Below are 22,274 nucleotides of genomic sequence, written 5' to 3'. Positions count from 1 at the left end.
TTCCTTTTGTTTGTTTGTTTGTTTGTTTATGTTGTGTTTGTTAAAAACCCATGGTGGATCCACCTGTTCTTTGAACAAGAGAAGACATGCAAATTTTATTGAAACAATTTTTATTTTAGTAGCAGTTTCTTTTATTTATGTATTTGTTTGTTTGTTTGTTTGTTTGTTTAAAATCCATGGTGGATCCACCTGTTCTTTGAACGAGAGAAGACTTGCAAATATTATTGAAACAATTTTTATTTTAGTAGGAGTTTCTTTTATTAGTTAGTTTGTTTGTTTGTTTGTTTGTTTGTTTGCTAGTTTGTTTGTTTGTTTGTTTGTTTGTTTTTGTTTGTTAAGTTGTATTTGTTTGTTTAAAACCCATGGTGGATCCACCTGTTCTTTGAACAAAAGACATGCAAATATTATTGAAACAATTTTTATTTTAGTAGCAGTTTCTTTTATTTATTTGTTTGTTTGTTTGTTTGTTTGTTTGTTTAAAATCCATGGTGGATCCACCTGTTCTTTGAACGAGAGAAGATATGCAAATATTATTGAAACAATTTTTATTTTAGTAGCAGTTTCTTTTATTAGTTAGTTAGTTAGTTTGTTTGTTTGTTAGTTAGTTAGTTAGTTTGTTTGTTTGTTTGTTTGTTTTTGTTTGTTAAGTTGTATTTGTTTGTTTAAAACCCATGGTGGATCTACCTGTTCTTTAAACAAGAGAAGACATGCAAATATTATTGAAACAATTTTTATTTTATTAGCAGTTCCTTTTGTTAGTGTGTTTGTTAATTTGTTAGTTTGTTTGTTTGTCTGTCTGTTAGTTTGTTTTTGTTTGTTAAGTTGTATTTGTTTGTTTAAAACCCATGGTGGATCTACCTGTTCTTTGAACAAGCGAAGACATGCAAATATTATTGAAACACATTTTATTTTAGCAGCAGTTTCCTTTGTTAGTTTGTTTGTTTTGTTTGTTTGTTTTTGTTTGTTTAAGTTGTATTTGTTTGTTTTAAACCCATGGTGGATATACCTGTTCTTTGAACAAGAAAAGACATGCATATATATTCATTTATTTTGCTGTTGTTGTTTTTGTATTTATTTGTTCAAAGCCCTATATAATAGTTCATCCATTCTTCCTTCCAGAAGTCTCAGCCACTTTTTTTTTCTTTTCCAAACTGAAACAAAATCCCTTGTTCTCCCTCCATTTGCTGTCCCCACATTTTAGCAACAGTTATTGTCCAGCTGGCTGTCCCCTTATCAGTGTAATTGCTGCGAACAAATCTCAGGATGTGGTTTTCCCGTTCTGAATGTTGAGTCACCCTGAGATCTCTGGATGGGAGAATGTCGCCCTTTTTCATTCTTCACACACACACAGATTTCCTTCTTGACTCTGTTTTGGCGCCCCTTAGGCCTTTTCCTCCCTCGATGCACAACACAAACACTAACTCTGTCGACCTTCTGAACGAATCACCCGACCGTATCCCACCTGACCTCAAACAAACAGTCTAAAATTCACTGAAACCACGTCAGTCTGTGCACATTTTGTTCTTGTGAACTTCTGCTTTTTTGAGACGTTAAAGTAAACACCCAATTTCACTTCTGCAGTGAGTTATTGTTGACAGCACTTTGGTCTCGTGTAGCTGGACTATTGTAGACAGACTTTAGACATTGTTTTGTGTTTATTGTGACGCTTAGGGACTGAAACATTCATTTAATTAATTGCGCATTGTCAACATACAATCTTGAGAAATGCCTTCATAAACTCTCTGTCGTTCAGGCCTCTGGTTGTTTGACCGCTGGGTTGATATTTCCCCCAGTTTGGCCATTCCCTATTATGACACAGTTACAGCGATCAGAGCAAATTAAACAGACATCTCCCATGCACACAACGGCAGAATATAAACTGTGCGACGTCTCCCAACAGCACCGCTGGACCGCGCTTCATCTCTAGAGGTCAGGGGTCAAGTCTGTTTGTGCGGTCATGAACTGAGTTCACAGGAGATGGAGTGGAAGGAGAGCCTGAGAGCAATTTTTTTACTTTTGTGGAAATGTTTATTTTTTATTTATTATTATTTCTTTTTAGTATTAATATAATAGAAATATAGATTTATTTTATAGAGTAACCGTTTTTATTCATTATGAGTTTAATTCATAATGAATACATTAATCTACAGTATATATGTGTTCATATATGAATTTTCTTAGTCATAGTGTTAATTTTGGCAATTAAATTACAAAATTGAATTCTTTCCCCATGTGCATCAATGAGCCTTGGCCACCCATGACGCTGTCGGTGGTTCAGCACTGTTCCTTCATTGGACCACTTTTGATACTGACCACTGCAGACCGGGAACACCCCACAAGAGCTGCAGCTGACCCCGTCATCTAGCCATCACACATCTAGCACACACATCGCTCGAATTTCTTACACTTGCCATTTTTTCCTGCTTCTAACACATCAACTTTGAGGACAAAATCTTCACTTGGTGCTTAATATATCACACCCACTAACAGGTGCCGTGATAAAGAGAAAATCAGTGTTATTCACTTCACCTGTCAGTGTAGCCTAGAAATCTAGACGCACCCAGCGGCAGCAAATCTAATCTGCCCGCGAGTGTCGTCTAGCAACTCTCAATACCCTTCTGAGCTGTAATCGCCAAACTCTTGCCGGGCCAATCACATCGTGTATAGAGACGGTGGGCGGGGCCATAATGACGACGGCCGAGTTGTGTTTGCGTGCTTCTAGTAAACACAGAAACTGGCGAACGGCGGTCTTTCGAATCAGCTTTGACCGCGACTCTGGAAGACTTGGAGTTAAGCTTTTCTCTGAGAAAAGAACAAAGAACGGCACTGAAGTCATTCTTAAAAAAGGGAAGATGTGTTCGGAGTTTAGCCGACCGGATACGGCGAATGTTTAATCTATCAACAAGCTCTGTTTCACCTTCGTTGCTCTGGTTGGTGTATATATATATATATATATATATATATATATATATATATATATATATATATATATATATATATATATATATATATATATATATATATATATATATATATATATATATATATATATATATATATTTGTTATATTTGTTGTTGTTAACTAAAATGGTAAATAGTAGGGCTGTAACGATATGCGATAAGAAATCGAAATCGCAATACGCAGGACCACGAACCTGTATCGCGATGTGAGGAGGCAGAATCGCGACACACCCCTTTCAACTCCCAGAATTATCCTTCCTGTCCAGGTCCAACTTTTAAGTCAGCAGTATGGCAACATTTCAGCTACCCGGTGGAGAACAAGGCTGGCAATCGTGTAGTTGACAAGACCCATACAATTTGCCGTAAGTGTTTCAAGAAGCTTCCCCAACCGGCTGGCAACGTGGTGTGAGCGTGGCGTTTCTGTTGCGTGTCATCTGCGGGGCGTTTTCTCTTTCTTTGCACACCAGAAGCGTGTCTGACGCGGCGCTTCTGTTGGTATTGATGTACAGGAGGCCCTATACTTCATGTTAAATATATATTGCCTATTGGTACCGCAAAGAAAATGTCGGCAGTAGCCTATTGACCATACAGATATATGGTATTGACGGCAAAATAGGCTACAGAATACTGTACAGAATAAAACTGTTTTGCCCCCCCCATATCGAGGTTTGTATCGTACCGTGGGTCAAAAATCGTGATACGAACCGAATCGTGGGTTTGGTGTATCGTTACAGCCCTAGTAAATAGACTAAAAAATAAAAATAGACTAAAATAAAAATAAAATTTTATAGACTTAATTACATTATTATTATTATTATCATCATCATCATCATTATTGTGCTGTCTAAAATACATTAGCTTCAGTTATTTTATGCCTAGGCTAAAATGAATGAATATGATGATGGCATAATTTACACTTCGGTCGACAGAAACATTCCTCACATTCAGGCCATGCTCTCTCACTGTCTTTTTGACAAAGAGGGCCAATTCAAGTTTAATGCTTTTGCCTGACAGAAAACAGGCTATGTAAACAGTGAAGCAGTTGTACAACAAGTCTCATGATCCCCCTCCGCCCCGTCTCTTTTACACGGCTCTTCCTGTTCTGCTCTCTGCCTCTTTTCATGCTCACTCTCTGTTTATCCCTTCATGTGTAGAATGACAACATACATTACTGAAAGAGTGTTGAAAGAAACAGTACAAGAACAACAATACAAATCGACAGTAAAATATTAGCATACACTGCTATAGTGTACTTGCATTATTGTTGCCGTTACTACTACTAGAGAGATTTATTGGCTAGTAAGGCATGTTTTGATAATGCTTGTGACAGGCATTTGATTGGTTGAAATACCAGGTCAGTTCTGTGTCAAGATGACATCAGGGTCACACAAACATGTACACGCGCAGGTCGTGACCTTTCATAATTCCTTCAGGGAAACAGATGGAATTTATCTTATCGCATTCAGGCACAGACCTCGCCTCGCTCTGAAATAACAATGTGCTTCAATTAGATCTTTTCATTATTTAATATTTAATTTAAATACATTTATTAATTTAACCTATTCAATATATTTAAATTCAAATAAATTGCCATTCTTTTTACCATGAACAAGCTTTCTTTAAAAGTATTACCTCTTAATATTTAAAGGTATTTTATTTTAAAATATTAAATCTAAATGTATTACATTTTATTTCAATAATTTGAAATAAATTCAAATTTTATTTATTTTTTTATGTTTATTTATTGCATTAATTCATTTTAATTATCTCTTTCCCCGCCAGTGTTTTAAAAAAAACGTTATCAGCCACCGCCATGGTTTTCGACCATTTTCACAAAAATGTAGTAGCCCATAGAATATTTAGTTTTATTAATATCTCTGAGTATGCAATATATATAAAAATAAAGAGCTGACCCTCTTCTTTTAAACAAAAAAACCCCAGCATTTATTCTAGCTTTATGCATTCAACACTTGAATGCGGGTAAGTTTCATTTAAAAAAAAGCAACATTTTGAATAAAAAGCTGAGCTGTAAATAAAAATGTAAAAAAATCAAATTTTTGTGAAAGACTGTATCCAAATCAGATTCAGAATGATGATGGAGTACACAGATGGAGTAGATCGAGTCCATCAACACTCCTAATGCTTCAAAGTCCTATAGCTCGTCCTGGGTCGACATTTCATTCACTAACATTAGATAGTTTTGATTAAATATGCTGTTTAATGTTGATGTTTATGTAATTTTACATATGCATATGATTACATAAGATCACTTGTTTTACTGTGTCTTCCATGCATGTGTTTTGATCAAGAGATTCAGTACTCAATCAGAAGATACATAATAGCGCCCCCTAGCGTCTGACAGTGAAAACACAGAAACTTCCGAGAAAATTCCGTTTTTGGCAGGGAAGCATTTTCTTACAAATAGCGAAAAAAATAGTTTGGCAAGGAAAGAGTTAATTATATTAACAAAATTCAGTGCTGAAATAAATCACTTTTAAATAAATTGTCTAAAAGTGTTCATTTAATGTGATTTTGTTTATTCAATCTATTTAATTTATTTATTTAAATGAATTAATTTGTCTTTTTTCAGTATACTGCAAATTAAATTCATTAGAGATTTAATCTTTTCACAAAACTCAGCAGGAAAAAAATGCTATTTACATTCTGCAGTTAATGTTTTTCTGTTTCAACCCACATAAATCATTCTAGTATGTGTTAATTTCTGTTGATAATGACATCAGTTATATATCAAATGATGGAGAAAACCGTTATAACCAGGCATATATCCAGACACAAGTGTGGGAATTGTACTGTGCAGTGTTTGCCTCTTTTTTTTGTAAATCTGCATGTGTAAGTAAACAGCGGCAACAGTGTTATATCAATAAAATGCCCCCATTGACTTTTAATTAGGCCTGGTTAAAAAAACACTTGTTTGGCACTCTGTCAAGAGACAGAAACTGCAGAGATCGCTGATGGTGTGTGTGAGAAATGTATCTTGGAAGACACAGATACCACAGTCCTCATACCTTCAAGCCTAAACCTGCCCCCCACCACAGACACAGAAAGAGAGAGTCAAAGTCAAGGCTTTTCTGACAATGTAAAAAACGGAAAAAAAAAAAACAATGGCTCAATTCAGCACTGGAGTTTTAAAGCCTTTAAAAACCCAGTGGGTGGGTGTAGTGTGTGCTTTTATGTACATTGGCTCATATATAGCCAGAATATAAGACGAGACGTACCTGTTGCACAAACTGTCTGAATGCTGTCTGTGCGTTTAATAAAAATCAATCGACTGGGTTCGCTGTGCTCGGCAGTTGCGTTCGACTATAGCGCATTTAAAAAATGCAATAAAACAACTTGGCAGCATTTCGGAAAAACTTGTGTTAAAACACAGATCGAGCAATGTTGATACCTGAAAAGCACGTGTTAACGTTAACTATGTGTTTGTACATGCAGACAAAGGCTGTTTGTTCTCTATTGCAAAAAATATTTTTAGAAAATGACGTACTTTTCACAGCTATTAAACTTGTCTCCACAGATTTTAGGACAGTTCGGTGTAGCATCTGCTATGTGTGTTTGTCACATTGCGTTTCATGTTCTTTTAGGGTTTGCGTGTTTATGAATTTCGATAAATGGGAGAAAGAAAAGAATGAGAAAGAGATTATTATTCCTATAGACCAACATTCGCAGTGTCAAGGGAGGTGAAGAAAAGGATTGGTAAATGTCTGGGAAGTGGTCCAGTTTGTTAGCTAATAGGGTTCAGGTGCTGTCAAGGATGCAGTCATTCTCAGCACGCGAGGTTATTAAACCACAGGCCAAACGAGAGCCCAGTGGGTTTCCCTCGCTCGCTCTCTCTAAGTCTCAATTTCTCACTCTCTTGAACCCTCAGGAACACACAGTGTGCCTTCCTTAGTGTTTGCGGCAGAGACTATCCAGACACTAGCAGAATGTGTTGTGTTTTGACGATTCGGTAATACCTTCAGCTGCGAGTCCAAAACATAATTCTGTTTGTGTTGTAAAGTACCATAGCGTACTAAGGCACATTTAAAATATATATATATATATATATATATATATATATATATATATATATATATATATATATATTACTAGCTGCTGTGTAAGTACATGACGGTTTTGACATTATGTGTTCTTTTTGTTTTATATTGATTTAAAAATGTTGATAATGGTTACTCAAATCTGGTCCCGTAGGGTCACTGTCACTGACTGTCCTGCAGAGTTTAGTTCCAACCTCAGTCAAACACACTAGGGCTGTCAACAAATATTCTAAATTCAAATATATATTTGAATTATTATTTTTTTTTTTAATGAATTTCGAAGGTGAAAATTAATATTTAAAAAAAAATCAAGTGGGGAAAAAAGCCTGCGGTCTATATTAATAATATTTGTTTTAATCACTGAATGAAGCCTGCTATATTTGGGACAAGAGTCGCGACCTTAAATTGCTTGCAAAAACGTAAAGTTTGTTCATTTAAACCGTTATGCGTAGAGAGTGTGAGCTGAGGGCGAGAGAGAGGGAGGTCTGCGGTCTTGGCCATTAGTTAATTTACTTGTTTTTGTGTAAGTAATACGTTTTTAAATATGTTTAAACTTAAATAGACTACCTATACAAGTAGGCTAGTTATGTTTCTTTGTATTAATTTGTCCTGTTATTGACGTAATGCGTGTCATTGACAAAATGCGCACCTAGATTTTCGAATAGTTCAAATATTCATGTTTTTTTTTATAGAGGAAATATTCAAACTTCATTTTTGAGCAATTTTGACGGCCCTAAAACACACCTTAACAAGCTAGGTCTTCAGAGTTACTAAAAAATTGTAGATAGGTGAATTTGATCATGGTTTGAGCTACACTCATGCCCAACATGGCTGGATTTGAGAAATCCTGCTGTAGATAATACTAAAAACTTGATTTGAAGTTCATGCAGTAGTTCAGTAATAGGTAATGTTCAAGGTAGTGCTGTTCGAAACCAGTCCTAATCGACCCCGTCCATTACACTCACCCCTAAACCTCACTCCTGTCCATCTGGGTCACGGCACCAAATGTAACAAATCCTACTAAACCCACACAGAGTGGGATTCGAACCAGAGTCTCTGGCATGGGAGGCGGTGTGCTAATACGAATGCTAAAGACTAGCTGCTAGCTCAGCTCTTGAGGCCAGGGGAGTGAGGTTTACACATGCAGATATTACTGGCCTACATCCGTTACACTCAACCCCATAAACCCCACTCCAATCCGGGTCATGGCACCAAATGTCCTACTTGACCAGCTCCGAGCAGGATTTACACTGGGGTCTCTTACTGGCCTCTTACATTTTGTCTGCCGAAACAGATTCAGACAAAACAAATTAGTGGGAAAACACTTATGCTATTTCGTGCACACAACATGGACTAGCTACAACAGGTAAATGCATAGAAGTACTGGACCATGGCCAAATATTAAGCTAGAGTAGCATCAAAATTTTACATTTCTTGCTGGCTGAAAAACATAACTATGACTTGTTTTTCAATTTTTTTGAAAATACAACAGTATATTGAGTTTAGTTACCCAGTAACTTGAGACTAATTACCTGAATTTTTGTTTTCAGTTCTGGTTTTTGGCTAAATTAAAACTTGAATTTTGGTTTAATTGTTTTGAAATTATTTTGTGCATCACTAATTCAGGGTTAAAAAACACCAAAAAAAGGTCAAAAATCCTCCTTGCAACTGGGTATCATTGGTATTTCAAGAAGGGTGTAGTCCTCCACAATCAACCACAAGCTTTCATTCAAATCTGGCTTAATTTGAGCACAATTACTGAGAGTTTTATGTCAAAAGAAAGAACAGAACAGAAAAGATGAGAGGCAGATAAATGATGAGCTCATCAAGCAGGAGGCACCAGGGCCTAGATCGGGCCTTTCAGTATATTTAATGACCCATACTAGAAAAGTTCACCCTGTTCCTGATCACCATTCAACTCAGACCTCCCTCTTTCTCCAGTTACACACGGCAAGTGGAGAGCGGGTTTAGAGATTACGGTCGAGAGATCCCCAATACGTAACTGAAGAGTATAAGGGAGAAGTACAACAGAAGGAGAGAGGGAGAACGCGAGGGAAAGAGCACGTCGTGGTTGCATTGAGGGGCCATGTGTGTTGAATTACTGTAATGGCAGATGAACAGACGGCAATAGATTGGTGGTTCAAGTTGGTTGTGTGTGTGTGTGTGTTTATGACCACTCGGCCACCGGACTTCATCATTTTATTCATCTCTGGAAGCAGGTCAGTGGAGGTCAGCGCGATCCATGAAGAAGAGGTGGATCATGATTACATAGATGTTCCATGAACCTCCATTTTTAATAACAGGCCTGATATGCTTATGAAAGACTGGAGTTTTAAATACAGAGTCGGAACGGGACCACACGGCCAATAGGCTGCCAAAGTTTGACGGACTTGCGTGCCAGGAACGTCCAGACCGTCGGAGAGGGTTTAACAGGGGCAAAGCCAAATGCAAACTCGTTTTGGCCGGCTCACAATAGTGTGTAGTTCTGTCAATGAGTTGTTGTGTGTCTGTAGACTCCTAGACTCCTGAGCAGCTGCCTCGCTTTGTGTGTGCTTGCGCTCTTTAGCTTCAGAAGCCTAGCAAGCGCTAGGGGCCAAGTGGTCTGTTTTCCTCATCAAGAGTTTCCCCTCGCTCTCTTTGCTATCCATACTGTAGTTATTTCTTTGGTGTGGTGGCAGAGTTTGTATTACACCCCTATTTACTTCTTCATCAAGATCTGTGGTCAACGTCTACAGAACGTTGTTGTTGTCTCTGTCTTTCGCCTTTTTTTTCCCTTTTACATAGTTTTTTTTTTTTTTTACATTCGTCTGCAATTTAAACTGCCAGACCGATCAGCAGTCCATCTTTAAAGTGGTTTGAGTTCGCCTCGGCTTTTCCCCTCACCAAATAATCTCTCAACATCTGTGTCCTGTGGGGAGATATTTTTGGTGCCTAGCAGAAAAACGCTGTTCTTTCCCCCTCCTCCACTTCTTCTTCTTCATTTTTCTCTCCCTTCTATTTTTTTTCCCTCCAAGGGTTACGATAGAGAGCATTTGATAAGGTCTAGAAATAGCAAGGCATCTGCGCCGGTCAGGGAGGAAATGGCTTAGCGAGCCGCACCCACTGGCTTATGTTAGCTCAGTGTTAACCTAGCACTAGACAACTTGAGTCTAACACACATTACTGGAAATTAAGTGGAATTGTTTATATGCTGTTGTTAATGATGTCAGTTGAAGTTGTTTTGTGCACTTTTAGAAAACTGTACTTTTTGTCTTTACATGTTACAAATTGCAGTGGGTTAAATGTGTGTGTATGTGTGTGGACATCCGGTAAATTCACACAGAAAATGTGTGCGTTGTGAAAGTGTTGAAATATCTCTCTCTCTCGCGCGCGCGCGCTCTCTCTCTCTCTCTGAGAGCAAAAAAAAAAGTCACAAACTCAGTGTGCTCACAGGTCATACATTATAACATAGCTCAGTTTATTTTACTTTACCTCATATTTTACCTCATATTTTACCTCTATTCATCACAGATTTGACCTCAGTTTATCTCAGGATTTATCTCTGATTTTGCACATTTACTTCATATTTTGCCTTACATGTTTATCTTAGAGTTTACTTCATCTTTTACCTCAGAGTTCACCACAGATTTTAACTCATTTAGTTTCAAACCTTGATTCACATTTACCTCAAAGTTTTTGTCTCATATTTTACATCAGTTCATCTAAAAAGGTATCATCAGTTTACTTGACATTTTACCTTGCAGGTTTCCATTAGAGCTTACTTCACATTTCACCTCAGTTTACCTGAAACGTGTTGACATAAGATTTTACCTTATTTACCGTTTACTTACAGGTTTATCTTAGAGTTTACTTCATCTTTTACCTCAGAGTTCACCACAGATTTTAACTCATTTTGTCTCAAACCTTGATTCACATTTACCTCAGATTTTGCCTCATATTTTAGTTCACTACAGCTTTTTACCTCAGAGTTTAACAGTTTTTACCTGATTTAGTTCTCAAACTTTAGTTTACATTTCCCTCAAAGTTTTTGTGTCATATTTTACATCAGTTCATCTAAAAAGGTATCTTCAGTTTACTTGACATTTTACCTTGCAGGTTTCCATTAGAGCTTACTTCACATTTCACCTCAGTTTACCTGAAATGTGTTGACATAAGATTTTACCTTATTTACCTAATTTACTTATTCATTAGGTTTGCCTCACATTTTGTATGAATATTTCTTTTTTATTGTTCTTCAATTTACTTTAGATTTTACCATAGGCTTTGCCTAACCGTTTACTTCATAGTTTACCTCAGCGGTTCCTTATTGATATTGTAACATGTTAGCACATTTAGTCCTCCTTGGATGTGATGTTAAAGTTGTAGCTTGTGTAACCAAAATGGGCGAGACTCAAATGTTCAGCAAAAAAAACAAAAAAAAGCCTTAGCTAATAAACAATTTGTTTAATTGACTAGCACCTTGTAAATTTGACTATAATGGCCCTTGTTTTCAAACACATTTTTGCTTTGTACATGTTGAGCGCAAAAAAATAAATAAGGTAGAGAGTTCAAGACATCTGGAGAGGAAACTGTTGATTTTGATTGATCGTGTTAGTCCTAGTTTTTTCCTGAGTTCACAGTGGAAGGGTAGTGACTTTCTGCTTGGTCATGATGTTTAAACATTTTATTGGTTTACTTTTACACATTTGTAAACACACAGCTCAAAATACTATAAAGTTATGTTATTTTAATGCTTTTTGGCCTGTCTCCATCCATGCTAATGAACTATTTTGTGTTTTATTAATGAATTATTTCATATTACTTGTCTGAAAGAATGGTTTAAATCTTACAAAAACAATCTCCTTATCAAACTGGCACAGAATGACATTCATGGTGGTAACCGTCTCTCTCTCTCTCACACTCTCTCTTTGCTTTAGCCACAATCAAAAAGACAGCAGGAAATGGGTGGCTAAATGACCGGTCAGGGACATTTGGAGGAAACGGACAGACAGCCACCAGTGTGGATGGAGTCAGTTTCTCGGAGGGGGACCTGTTGTTGCAGGTAAAACCAATTCCTTGATCTCTTTCCTTGAGAATTACCAGGATTCTTCATACCAACCGCCCACTTGTTTACATGCGCTCACACTTGACATTAGCACATTCTATAAACACCTTGCACCTCATTTCTCACCTAAAATGGTCCAGATCTTTGTGTGAGTTCGTGTGTGACTGATAAGAATCATATTCAGGGAGGTCTTCCCATTTTTCGCCACGTCTAAGGTAAGACCGATTTGCTACTCGCAGCGGTCTTAAATCTGTTTCTACCGATTCAGGAAAAGTCGTGCCCAAGCATCTGTCCGCTTTCTAAATCATCCCTCACTTTTGTATATCCTCATTTGCTCGATCTTTATTTATTTATGCAAACTGTCACTCTGGGCTGTTCAAAGATGTCGGTAATTCCCCATTGTGTTTGTGTGTGTGCATAGCAGGTAAACGTGTAAACGTTTCCTGATTCCTTGGAAAGATATTAAAATAAACAACAGAAGACCATCTATACGCGCTAAAATAAAACACTTCAGCTTCCATGTAATAAACTCATAAAGAAAAGTTAGGTTGACGTTTCGTTTATTGTAGCTGTTGTCACGCTTGGTTAAAATGGAATGAAGTCTGAGCAATCAAGATTCTCCGCTGCTGAGCAATGTTATCTTTTCTTTGTAAACTATATCACATGTTGCTTTCCACCACCTTCAAATGTTGTGAGTTTCTTTTTCAGCCACATCTCTCTCTCTCTCTCTCTCTCTCTCTCTCTCTCTCTCTCTCTCTCTCTCTCTCTCTCTCTCTCTCTCTCTCTATTGTTTGATGGCTGTTGGTTCCTGTGCGTGACTAGCGGCGATATTCACCCCTGTCTGTTGTCATGTTCAACACCTTAACAAAAGCCTGGCTAATTACATGGGATGTTTACTTGAAAAAAAAAGATGTAAAAGAAGAAAAATGGCCCCATTACCTCCACCCATCTACAGTCTTACAATCACTCACAATCCCAGCCGCACTGTGTTTAGCATAAAACAAACCAAAACTAACAATTATTTGTTAAAATTTGTTAACAAACTAACTATTTGTTGTTAACATGTTTTAACACTTCAAACACAAATCTGTCTAATTTTGTTTTCAGGCCCTCAATGGCTTTGTGCTGGTCGTCACCGCCGAAGGATATGTGTTTTATTCATCTCCAACTATACAGGACTACCTGGGCTTCCATCAGGTGAGTTTTCTTTAAAACTATTCTTTAGGAAGTACAGCTTTTATTCAACATTAGTCATCTGGTCATGCATTGACATTTTGAAACACAAATATTGCTGGTAAGAGGCTTAAAGTAATAGTTCGCATTCAAAAAGATGTTGTTCATGTTCCAAACCCATAAGACTTTTGTTCATCTTTGGAAAACAAATTAAGATCTTTGTGATGAACTCTTGAGAGATTTCTGTCCTTCTGTTTACAGCTATTCAACAACCACTGTGACAAAAAGTTCATAAAGAGATACTAGTGAAGTTATTAAAAGTAATTCCGGGAGGAGTACGCCCATCTAATCTTTCAATTAATACCAAGGTATAAAACCAGCAGCTTACCTCTTCCCCTTTTTAGTTCCTGAAGCATCCCTCCTCCTCCCCTGCTCCTCCTTTTGTACACCACACTGGTGGTGGTTGAGGAGAGATCCCTGACACGAGTGTAAAGCGCTTTGGGTGTACAGTAGTACATATGACAGCGCTATATAAAGGACTCATTCATTCTTTTATTTATTCAATTTTGCCTATTATAGGGGGGCAATCGGAGCTCGGGTAGAATATCCTCTCCGAGCCCCTCTATAGCAGACAGCAAGCCAAATCTGTTTACCACTTTCACTAAGATTATATGGGCACACAAACTTGTGAAAGCCATATGAATTTAGTGGTTTACTCCAAATTGTATGAAGAGACCAAACCTGCTTGATGCAAGAACAAACCTCATTGGTTCTTACCGAATCTTTAACGTGCTATGTAACACACAAGAATGAATCTAATTGGTTCTTGCAGAAGCTCAAATGTTCTGCATAACACAAGAATGAACCTCATTGGTTCTTTTTGAAGCTCAAACGTTCTTCGTAACATGAGAATGAACCTCATTGGTTCTTTCGGAAGCTTAAACGTGCTGCGTAACATGAGAATGAACCTCATTGGTTCTTGCGGAAGCTTAAACGTGCTGCGTAACATGAGAATGAATCTCATTGGTTCTTGCGGAAGCTTAAATGTTCTGCGTAACATGAAAATGAACCTCATTGGTTCTTTCGGAAGCTTAAACGTGCTGCGTAACATGAGAATGAATCTCATTGGTTCTTGCGGAAGCTTAAATGTTCTGCGTAACATGAGAATGAACCTCATTGGTTCTTGCGGAAGCTCAAATGTTCTGCGAAACATGAGAATGAACCTCATTGGTTCTTGCGGAAGCTCAGATGTGCTGCGAAACATGAGAATGAACCTCATTGGTTCTTGCGGAAGCTCAAATGTTCTGCGAAACATGAGAATGAACCTCATTGGTTCTTGCGGAAGCTCAGATGTGCTGCGTAACATGAGAATGAACCTCATTGGTTCTTGCGGAAGCTCAAATGTTCTGCGTAACATAAGAATGAACCTCATTGGTTCTTGTTGAAGCTCAAACGTTCTTTGTAACATGAGAATGAACCTCATTCGTTCTTGTTGAAGCTCAAACGTTCTTTGTAACATGAGAATGAACCTCATTGGTTTTTGCGGAAGCTCAAATGTTCTTTGTAACATGAGAATGAACCTCATTGGTTCTTGTTGAAGCTCAAACGTTCTTTGTAACATGAGAATGAACCTCATTGGTTCTTGCGGAAGCTCAAATGTTCTGCGTAACATAAGAATGAACCTCATTGGTTCTTGTTGAAGCTCAAACGTTCTTTGTAACATGAGAATGAACCTCATTGGTTCTTGCTGAAGCTCAGATGTGCTGAGTAACATGAGAATGAACCTCATTGGTTCTTGCTGAAGCTCAGATGTGCTGCGTAACATGAGAATGAACCTCATTGGTTCTTGCGGAAGCTCAAATGTTCTGCGAAACATGAGAATGAACCTCATTGGTTCTTGCAGAAGCTCAAATCTTCTGCGTAACATAAGAATGAACCTCATTGGTTCTTGTTGAAGCTCAAACGTTCTTTGTAACATGAGAATGAACCTCATTGGTTTTTGTGGAAGCTCAAACGTCCTGCATAACATGAGAATGAACTTCACTGGTTCTTGCTGAAGCTCAAATAAGAATGAACCTCATTGGTTCTTGCTAAAGATCAAACGTACTGCACGACTTAAGAATGAACATCATTGGTTCTTGCTGAAGCTCAAATGTTCTGCGAAACACGAGAAGGAACCTAATTGGTTCCTACAGAAGCTCAAACATGCTGTGTAGCACACAAGAATACACCTCATTGGTGAACAGTTTCCATTCACCACAACTGATGTGAGAGTTGATGAATATGTGAATGAAAGCCTAAATTCAATCTGTTCATCATATAAAGCGATCAAGTCTTCAGAATATTTGGACTAAACCACTCAATTCATATGGATTCGTTTTCAGTCTCTTTAATAACTTTTGAAGCGTCAAGTGTCAGTTAGTGTAGCTGTCAATGAAGGGACAGAAAGCTCTCAGATTTCATCAAAAATATCTTAATTTGTGTTCCGAAGGTCTTGCAGGTTTGGAACAGTGTGAGGGTGAGACAGAATAAAAAATTTAGCATTAGCCATTTAAACAAAAGCTAGGCCTCTTTACACCTTTACTTACTGTTATTTTGTATTATTGTTTACCAATAAAAATCGCTATTAGTTAACCAGCCTCAAACAATCCAGTGCAATTGTCCAAATCTGTAGAGTCATGATCCTGGAAACATTTGCATCGTTCTTCACTTGGTTGAGTATATCCTCACCCTGAAGGAAGAATAATGACTTTCTGCAAGAGTTCAACGTGCCGTGCAATTTCCCACGGTCGTGATTTTCTCTTATCGTCAGAATAATTCTGTGGGCCCCAATGTCGGTCACGGTTACTTTACTGTTCTGTAACCAAAGCATGAAAGTAGGTTGTGAAAACGTGCTGAGGTGTCTGGCTTCGATTACTTATTCGTAACTGTTAAACAACTGTGGCGTTGAAGGCGATTTTTAATAGTGAACAAACTAATGTCGTTGAGAACACAGGGTTTCTTCCTTGTGTGTTTGGAAGGCCTATTCAAATTTATGTAAGCTAATATTTGCAAATGCTTAGTGATTAAGTGTTTTTTTCTTTCACCCTGTGATGTGCATATCGGACATAGTTTGGTTTTGTTTATAAAAGAGGAGAAGCTCAGAAAAAGAACATCAAAGGGAGTCAAATTGAATGTTTGGATACTTATTAAAGAACTCGCAAAACCTGTTTCGTCTGTGTGTGAACCGCAGCCAGTTCTGTAAAAGATCATATGTATGTCTTCCTGTGCTGTATTGTATGTATAGATTGCATGTATAGATCGTATTAACAATGGCTTTTTCATTATTATATCCAACAATAATAGCAAGTAGGCTATGCATTACACAATGCCTTCTCAAATATACATTCTCGCTTTAAGCACAGACAAATATCACAATACGGACAGTATGTGCATACCAGGAGAATGTATATTTATATATACACACACACACACACCTAAGATATGTGAATAAGACCTGCGGTGTCATTGTGTGTTTGTTGGTGTGCATCTATGCATATCGTGTGTGCTTGTTATTGCGTACTTGTTTTTCCTCACTAAATCAATTTCCCAAGAGTGTGACGTTCCCTCTCTAGCATGTAACGCAAGTCTAGGTCGCCAAGGTTACGCTGTCAGGCAAGCCTGCACCACCTGCACACATAAACTTATAAATGCATAGCCACTGCCACAGCGGTCTGAACACCTGCTGTGATTTAGTCGCTTATAACTATTCACACACTTTTAATTGCATTATCCTATCATGTAGGCTTCAGTATTTTTTGTGTTAAAAGTGTTCTGTGGTTTTACTATTCAAAATGCACTTCTTAATAGGGCTGTGCGACATTTTGTACAATGATATAGTGGCATTTTGTCGTTGTATAAAATTAAGAAACCTTGTGTTAACTGTAGAAGTGAATATTGCAATAATATGGGATTTTTTTATTTTCAAATAAATTAAGCATATGCACTGCATACACATTTATAGACTATATACACTAACAGTCAAAACTCTGGAAACATTAAGGTCTCTTCTGCTTACCAAGGCTGCATTTATTTGATCAACAATACAGTAAAAACAGTAATACTGTGAAATATTATTAAAATTTAAATGAGCTGTTTCTGTTGTAATATATATTCAAATGTAATTTATTCCTGCGATGCAAAGCTGAATTTTCAGCATCATTACACGAATCATTCTGAGATAATTTCGTCTTATCAATACTGAAGAAAAAAAATCACTGTTTTTTTATCGTAATACACTGCCATTCAAAAGTAAAAATTAAAAAGGCAAAATTAAAAAAATAATAATAAATAAAAATATATTTTTTAAATGTATTTAGCAAAAGCACATTAAATTGCTAAAAAAGACTTTAATAATTAATAAATATTACAGAAAAGTTATATTTATGTTCTTTTGAACTTTCAATTCATCAAAGAATCCTGAAAAAAAATGTGTTTGCTTAAAAATATTAAGCAGCACAACTGTATTTAATATTAATAATAAGAAGAAATATTTCTTTAGCATCAAATCAGTATATTAGAATGATTTATGAAGGATCGTGTGACACTGAAGATTGGAGTTATGATGCTGAAAATTCATCTTTGCATCAAAGGAATAAATTACATTTTAAAATATATTACAACAGAAGCCAGTTATTTTAAATTGTAATAATATTTCACTGTATTACTGTTATTACTGTATTTTTGATCAAATAAATGCAGCCTTGGTGTGATTAAGAGACTACTTTCAAAAACATTGAAAAAATCTTGCTACCAAACTTTTGACTGGTACTGTACATATCTTTAAAAGGCTGAAAAATATATACTTTTTTGAATAATATTAGTATTTAATTGTATTATCTTTAGATGGTTTAGAATGGCTTAACATCATTCTATGTATCATCCGAATATATGTGAATTTGTGCATGAATTATGTTGAAAAAAATTTTTTTTTACAAAGATATATGTTTAAATATATCAGAGACATGTATACATATTTTTAAGCAATTAATATATATCTTCTCTCTACTCCCTACCCTGTGTGCCCTCATTAACCTTTAAATGTGTGTTTTGTTGGTACAAGTTGTCATGAATGGTTTCTGGACTTTGTCTGGTTTTCATCCCCACCATCCAGCCTGCAGCAATTAGTGCGCACACACCGCAAGCACTAAGAATACGCTTGCCTGTGAGAGAGAGAGAGAGAGAGAGAGAGAGAGAGAGAGAGAGAGAGAGAGAGAGAGAGAGAGAGAGAGAGAGAGAGAGAGAGAGAGAGAGAACATAGGGTGGAAAATATATAGGCTGCAGTTACTATGCCAAGCCTCTAGAGGGAAGCATCTATCTTTTTGATATACGTTAAATACAGTCTAAAATGAACATTGAGACTACTCTTAAACTCTAGTGACAAATGTGAGAATGCTTTCTTGTAAAAATATGTGCCACAATAGACTAAACTTAATTTTTTTTTGCATTTGGTTGGCATAAACATTGCAGTTGCATCATGGAAAGAAAATAATTATGAGGACTTGTATGTGTACCATATTGCATGTCAGGTAAACCATGAATGGGAAGGATTATAAGATGTTGGGTGCAGAACATGTATGTTTTTATTAATGTCCTTTCTCACTGTCTTCACAGTCGGATGTTGTCCACCAGAGTGTTTTTGAGCTCATCCATACAGACGATCGGGCAATGTTCCGCAGACAACTACACTTCGCCCTCAATCCCACCTTGTGCGATGGTAGCGAAGGATCCGAAGGTTAGTAGCAAATCGCCCTGATGTTGATGTCCACATAGGGTCAGTGAGTTCCTTGCAAGAGGTCGTCAGTATTTACTGCGGTGCCCAGCCCTGAATGTTTTGTGAATGAGCATTTTGTGTTGTTATCATTACTGAATCAAGAAAGTATGTTTGTGGAGAACAAGCTATTGGAGGATCAGTTCAGATTTATAAAATGGAGCCTTGTATAAACCAAGGATGATGAACAAGGTTATAGTGATTCACAGCCGATTACATCACTGTTTTTCTCTTTTGTTTGGCACAACCAATTGGTCTTCAGCAATGCAGAGCAGCAGTGACATCACCAGAGACATGGTAAACTACAACCCTCAACACATCCCTCCAGAAAACTCATCTTTCCTGGAACGAAGTTTCTGCTGCAGATTCCGGTGCCTCCTCGACAACTCATCAGGCTTCCTGGTAAACATCCTAGGCGTCTATTACACCTTTATTCCAATCCAAACCAGAATCGATATTGTAGAATTCATTTTGGGATGAACAGTTTGTGCTATACCCAACAATGGTTTTCTGTGTACACAATGATGCAGTAACATCAACAGCTGTGTAAATAAATCTGCTGTGGATTGTTTACTCTTAGAGTCTGACCCTCATGGGACTAAAAGACTTTAATGTCCTTTCCTTTGCTCCTAAGGCCCTGAACTTCCAGGGGAGGCTTAAATATCTCCATGGGCAAAACAAGTTGGCGGAAGATGGGACTTTGGCCCACCCCCAGCTGGCTCTTTTTGTCATTGCCACACCCCTCCAGCCACCCTCAATCTTGGAAATCAGGAGCAAGACTCTTCTTTTCCAAACCAAACACAAGCTGGACTTCACACCCATGGGTATCGACACAAGGTAGCTTCGGAATTGAGGCAAAAAACAACATCAGATTGGGGCATTGAATCTTTGGGAAGTGGTAGAAGCATAGTGTTAATCTATTTCTCATTTTGCAGAGGGAAGGTGGTTCTTGGCTACACTGAGATTGAGCTGTGTATGAGAGGCTCTGGTTATCAGTTCATTCACGCTGCTGACATGATGTACTGTGCTGACAACCACATCAGAAGTGAGTTATGTCAGACCCTGACCAAGTATTTACTATTAAATCAAAGCCAAGTCCATTCTTAGATGTTAATCTCGACCTTTGGTCTTTTGGTTGAGTTTCTATAGAAGACCTTTTAAAAATATATATATTTTCTTTTACTTTCTCACAGTGATCAAGACAGGAGAAAGTGGATTAACCGTCTTCAGACTTCTCTCAAAAGGGGGTTCATGGATCTGGGTGCAGGCCAATGCTAGGCTTGTTTATAAAGGAGGAAGACCTGACTTCATTATTGCTCGACAGAGAGCACTAACGTAAGTAAAACCTGATTTTTAGTAATGCTGTTGTTGAGCTAATCTCCTTGTTTTTATTATTAATATAATGTCTGTATTTTGTAGGAATGAGGAGGGTGAGGAACACCTCCGTCAAAGGAAGTTGCAGCTACCCTTTAACTGCGCCACTGGTGAGGGTGTCTTGTATGAGACTGGCCCCACGCTGGATATTGTCAATGACATTAAAAATCAGGGCAAAGGCCAGAAGATGATCAAACCTCCATCTCTTGACCCAGATTCTCTTCTCGGCTCCATGCTGAAGCAGGATCATTCTGTCTACAACCAGAACAATGACCCCAATTCCCAGTTTACGCTTGACAAAGCTTTCAGGGATAGCCACGCCCTGCTCAATGTCCCTGGGAACACCTGGCAGCCGTCAGCCCCAAACACTGTAGCTGAGATAAAGGAAGAAGGTGTGGTAAATGACATGATGGAAACCTTGCAGCAGATTATCGGGGACAACTCTCTTTGTGAAAGCCTTCAGGCTTTTGATGTGGACAAATTGGAGCTGAAGGAGTGGGAGAACACTCTGATCAGGGTGCAATACAACAACGATATGGATCTTAACAAAATCATCACCAATGACATCCTGTCCTACGTTGAGGATGCACTTTTCAAGGAAAACGGCATTTCTTTGCCTGAACAGCTAAAGGACCAGGGCCCGTTTGTTGAGGTGCCAGAGTGTCTTCCAGAGATGGAGTTACAGAGTAATTTAGCTGCTAACCAGGCATTCAACTGCCAGGCAGGGATGCTTGGTGGATCCCCAGGTCAGAGTGGGTTCATCGGAATTAACATCCAGGACCAAGTGGATGCCAGTAGCCCTGGAAGAGGGATGGCCAAGCTCACCCATATGGGGCCACAGATTTTACCTGGCGACACTTTTGGCCAATCATTCGGACTAGATCAGACAACCCAAAATATGCCCAGCAATAATAACATTATGTTTAATCCTTCTCTTACCATGCAGTGTAGTCAGCAGTCAAACCAAGCCAGGCTTGGTCTGCAAGGTGCTGTGCAAGAGAACGGAATGATGCCATGTGGCCAGAGAAACCTACAGTCTGGAAACCAGTCCCATCCCAACGCAATGGCTCTCCCTCTTCAAAGCCCTCTATTGCAGGGCACTTCCACCCTGCCAATAGGCTTCCAGAATTCGCTTCCCCAACAACCGCCAATCAGTCAGAACCCTCAGTGGGTATCCGGCAGCAACAATATGGTGGACAACCTGCTGAACTCTTGCGGCCGTAACGTTTCAGGTCCACAAGATGCAGGACTGCACTCTGGCCCAACTACCCACTTACAAGGACAGTTTTCTCTTCACACTCAAAACCCTGCCAATCCGGCACTGCCTGTCTGGCAGCACTCCCAGTCTACCCCTCAGCAGGTCCCTAAATCATTTTCCAGCGGGCATCAGAATATGACGGGCTTCGTCGGCCAAGTGAAAGACTTCCAAAGAGACCCGCTTGGACAACTGTTGTCGCACACAAACGCACAAGGATTCGGGACTGCCTTCCTGCCCCAGACAACTGCAAATGGCGTGTATCCTCAGCAGACCAACAACAGCTGCATGTTCACAAACACTCCTCAACCCCCTGTGAATGGGATGCAGTACGGTTCTCCAGATCCAGTATCTTCAATGTCATCCTGCCAGAGGTCTAAAACCCTGATTACCCAGAGTCCTACCCAAACATCCTGTTACTACCAGAGAGGTCCTAACGAGTCAATCGTGGACACACCGGTCATCCCACAGGTGGACACCAACATCAGCGGCATGGCCTGTCAAGTCCCACCTGGATTAACTCCAGATAACATACTTGCTCAGCAGTATCTCTCCTGCAATGGCCAGACACAGGTAAACTGTACTAATTTTATCCATGGTATA

General features: G+C 38.3%; 1 protein-coding gene across 1 annotated transcript in view; it reads left to right on the top strand.

Annotated features, from left to right (window-relative positions):
- ahr2 (aryl hydrocarbon receptor 2) overlaps window positions 1-22,274 on the top strand; it is a 66,359-nt gene that overhangs the window by 42,491 nt on the left and 1,594 nt on the right. Inside the window, exons 3-10 of the mRNA XM_067415732.1 lie at window positions 11,933-12,057; window positions 13,168-13,257; window positions 18,886-19,006; window positions 19,305-19,444; window positions 19,677-19,879; window positions 19,978-20,087; window positions 20,236-20,377; window positions 20,462-22,244. Of these exons, the coding sequence (XP_067271833.1) occupies window positions 11,933-12,057; window positions 13,168-13,257; window positions 18,886-19,006; window positions 19,305-19,444; window positions 19,677-19,879; window positions 19,978-20,087; window positions 20,236-20,377; window positions 20,462-22,244 (2,714 nt within the window). The remainder of the gene's footprint in view (window positions 1-11,932; window positions 12,058-13,167; window positions 13,258-18,885; window positions 19,007-19,304; window positions 19,445-19,676; window positions 19,880-19,977; window positions 20,088-20,235; window positions 20,378-20,461; window positions 22,245-22,274) is intronic.

The sequence above is a fragment of the Pseudorasbora parva genome, chromosome 14 (assembly GCF_024679245.1).
Source record: "Pseudorasbora parva isolate DD20220531a chromosome 14, ASM2467924v1, whole genome shotgun sequence".
Lineage (NCBI taxonomy): Eukaryota > Metazoa > Chordata > Actinopteri > Cypriniformes > Gobionidae > Pseudorasbora > Pseudorasbora parva.
The sequence above is the reverse complement of the archived record's forward strand: the minus strand, read 5'-3'. Positions and strand labels throughout refer to the sequence as shown.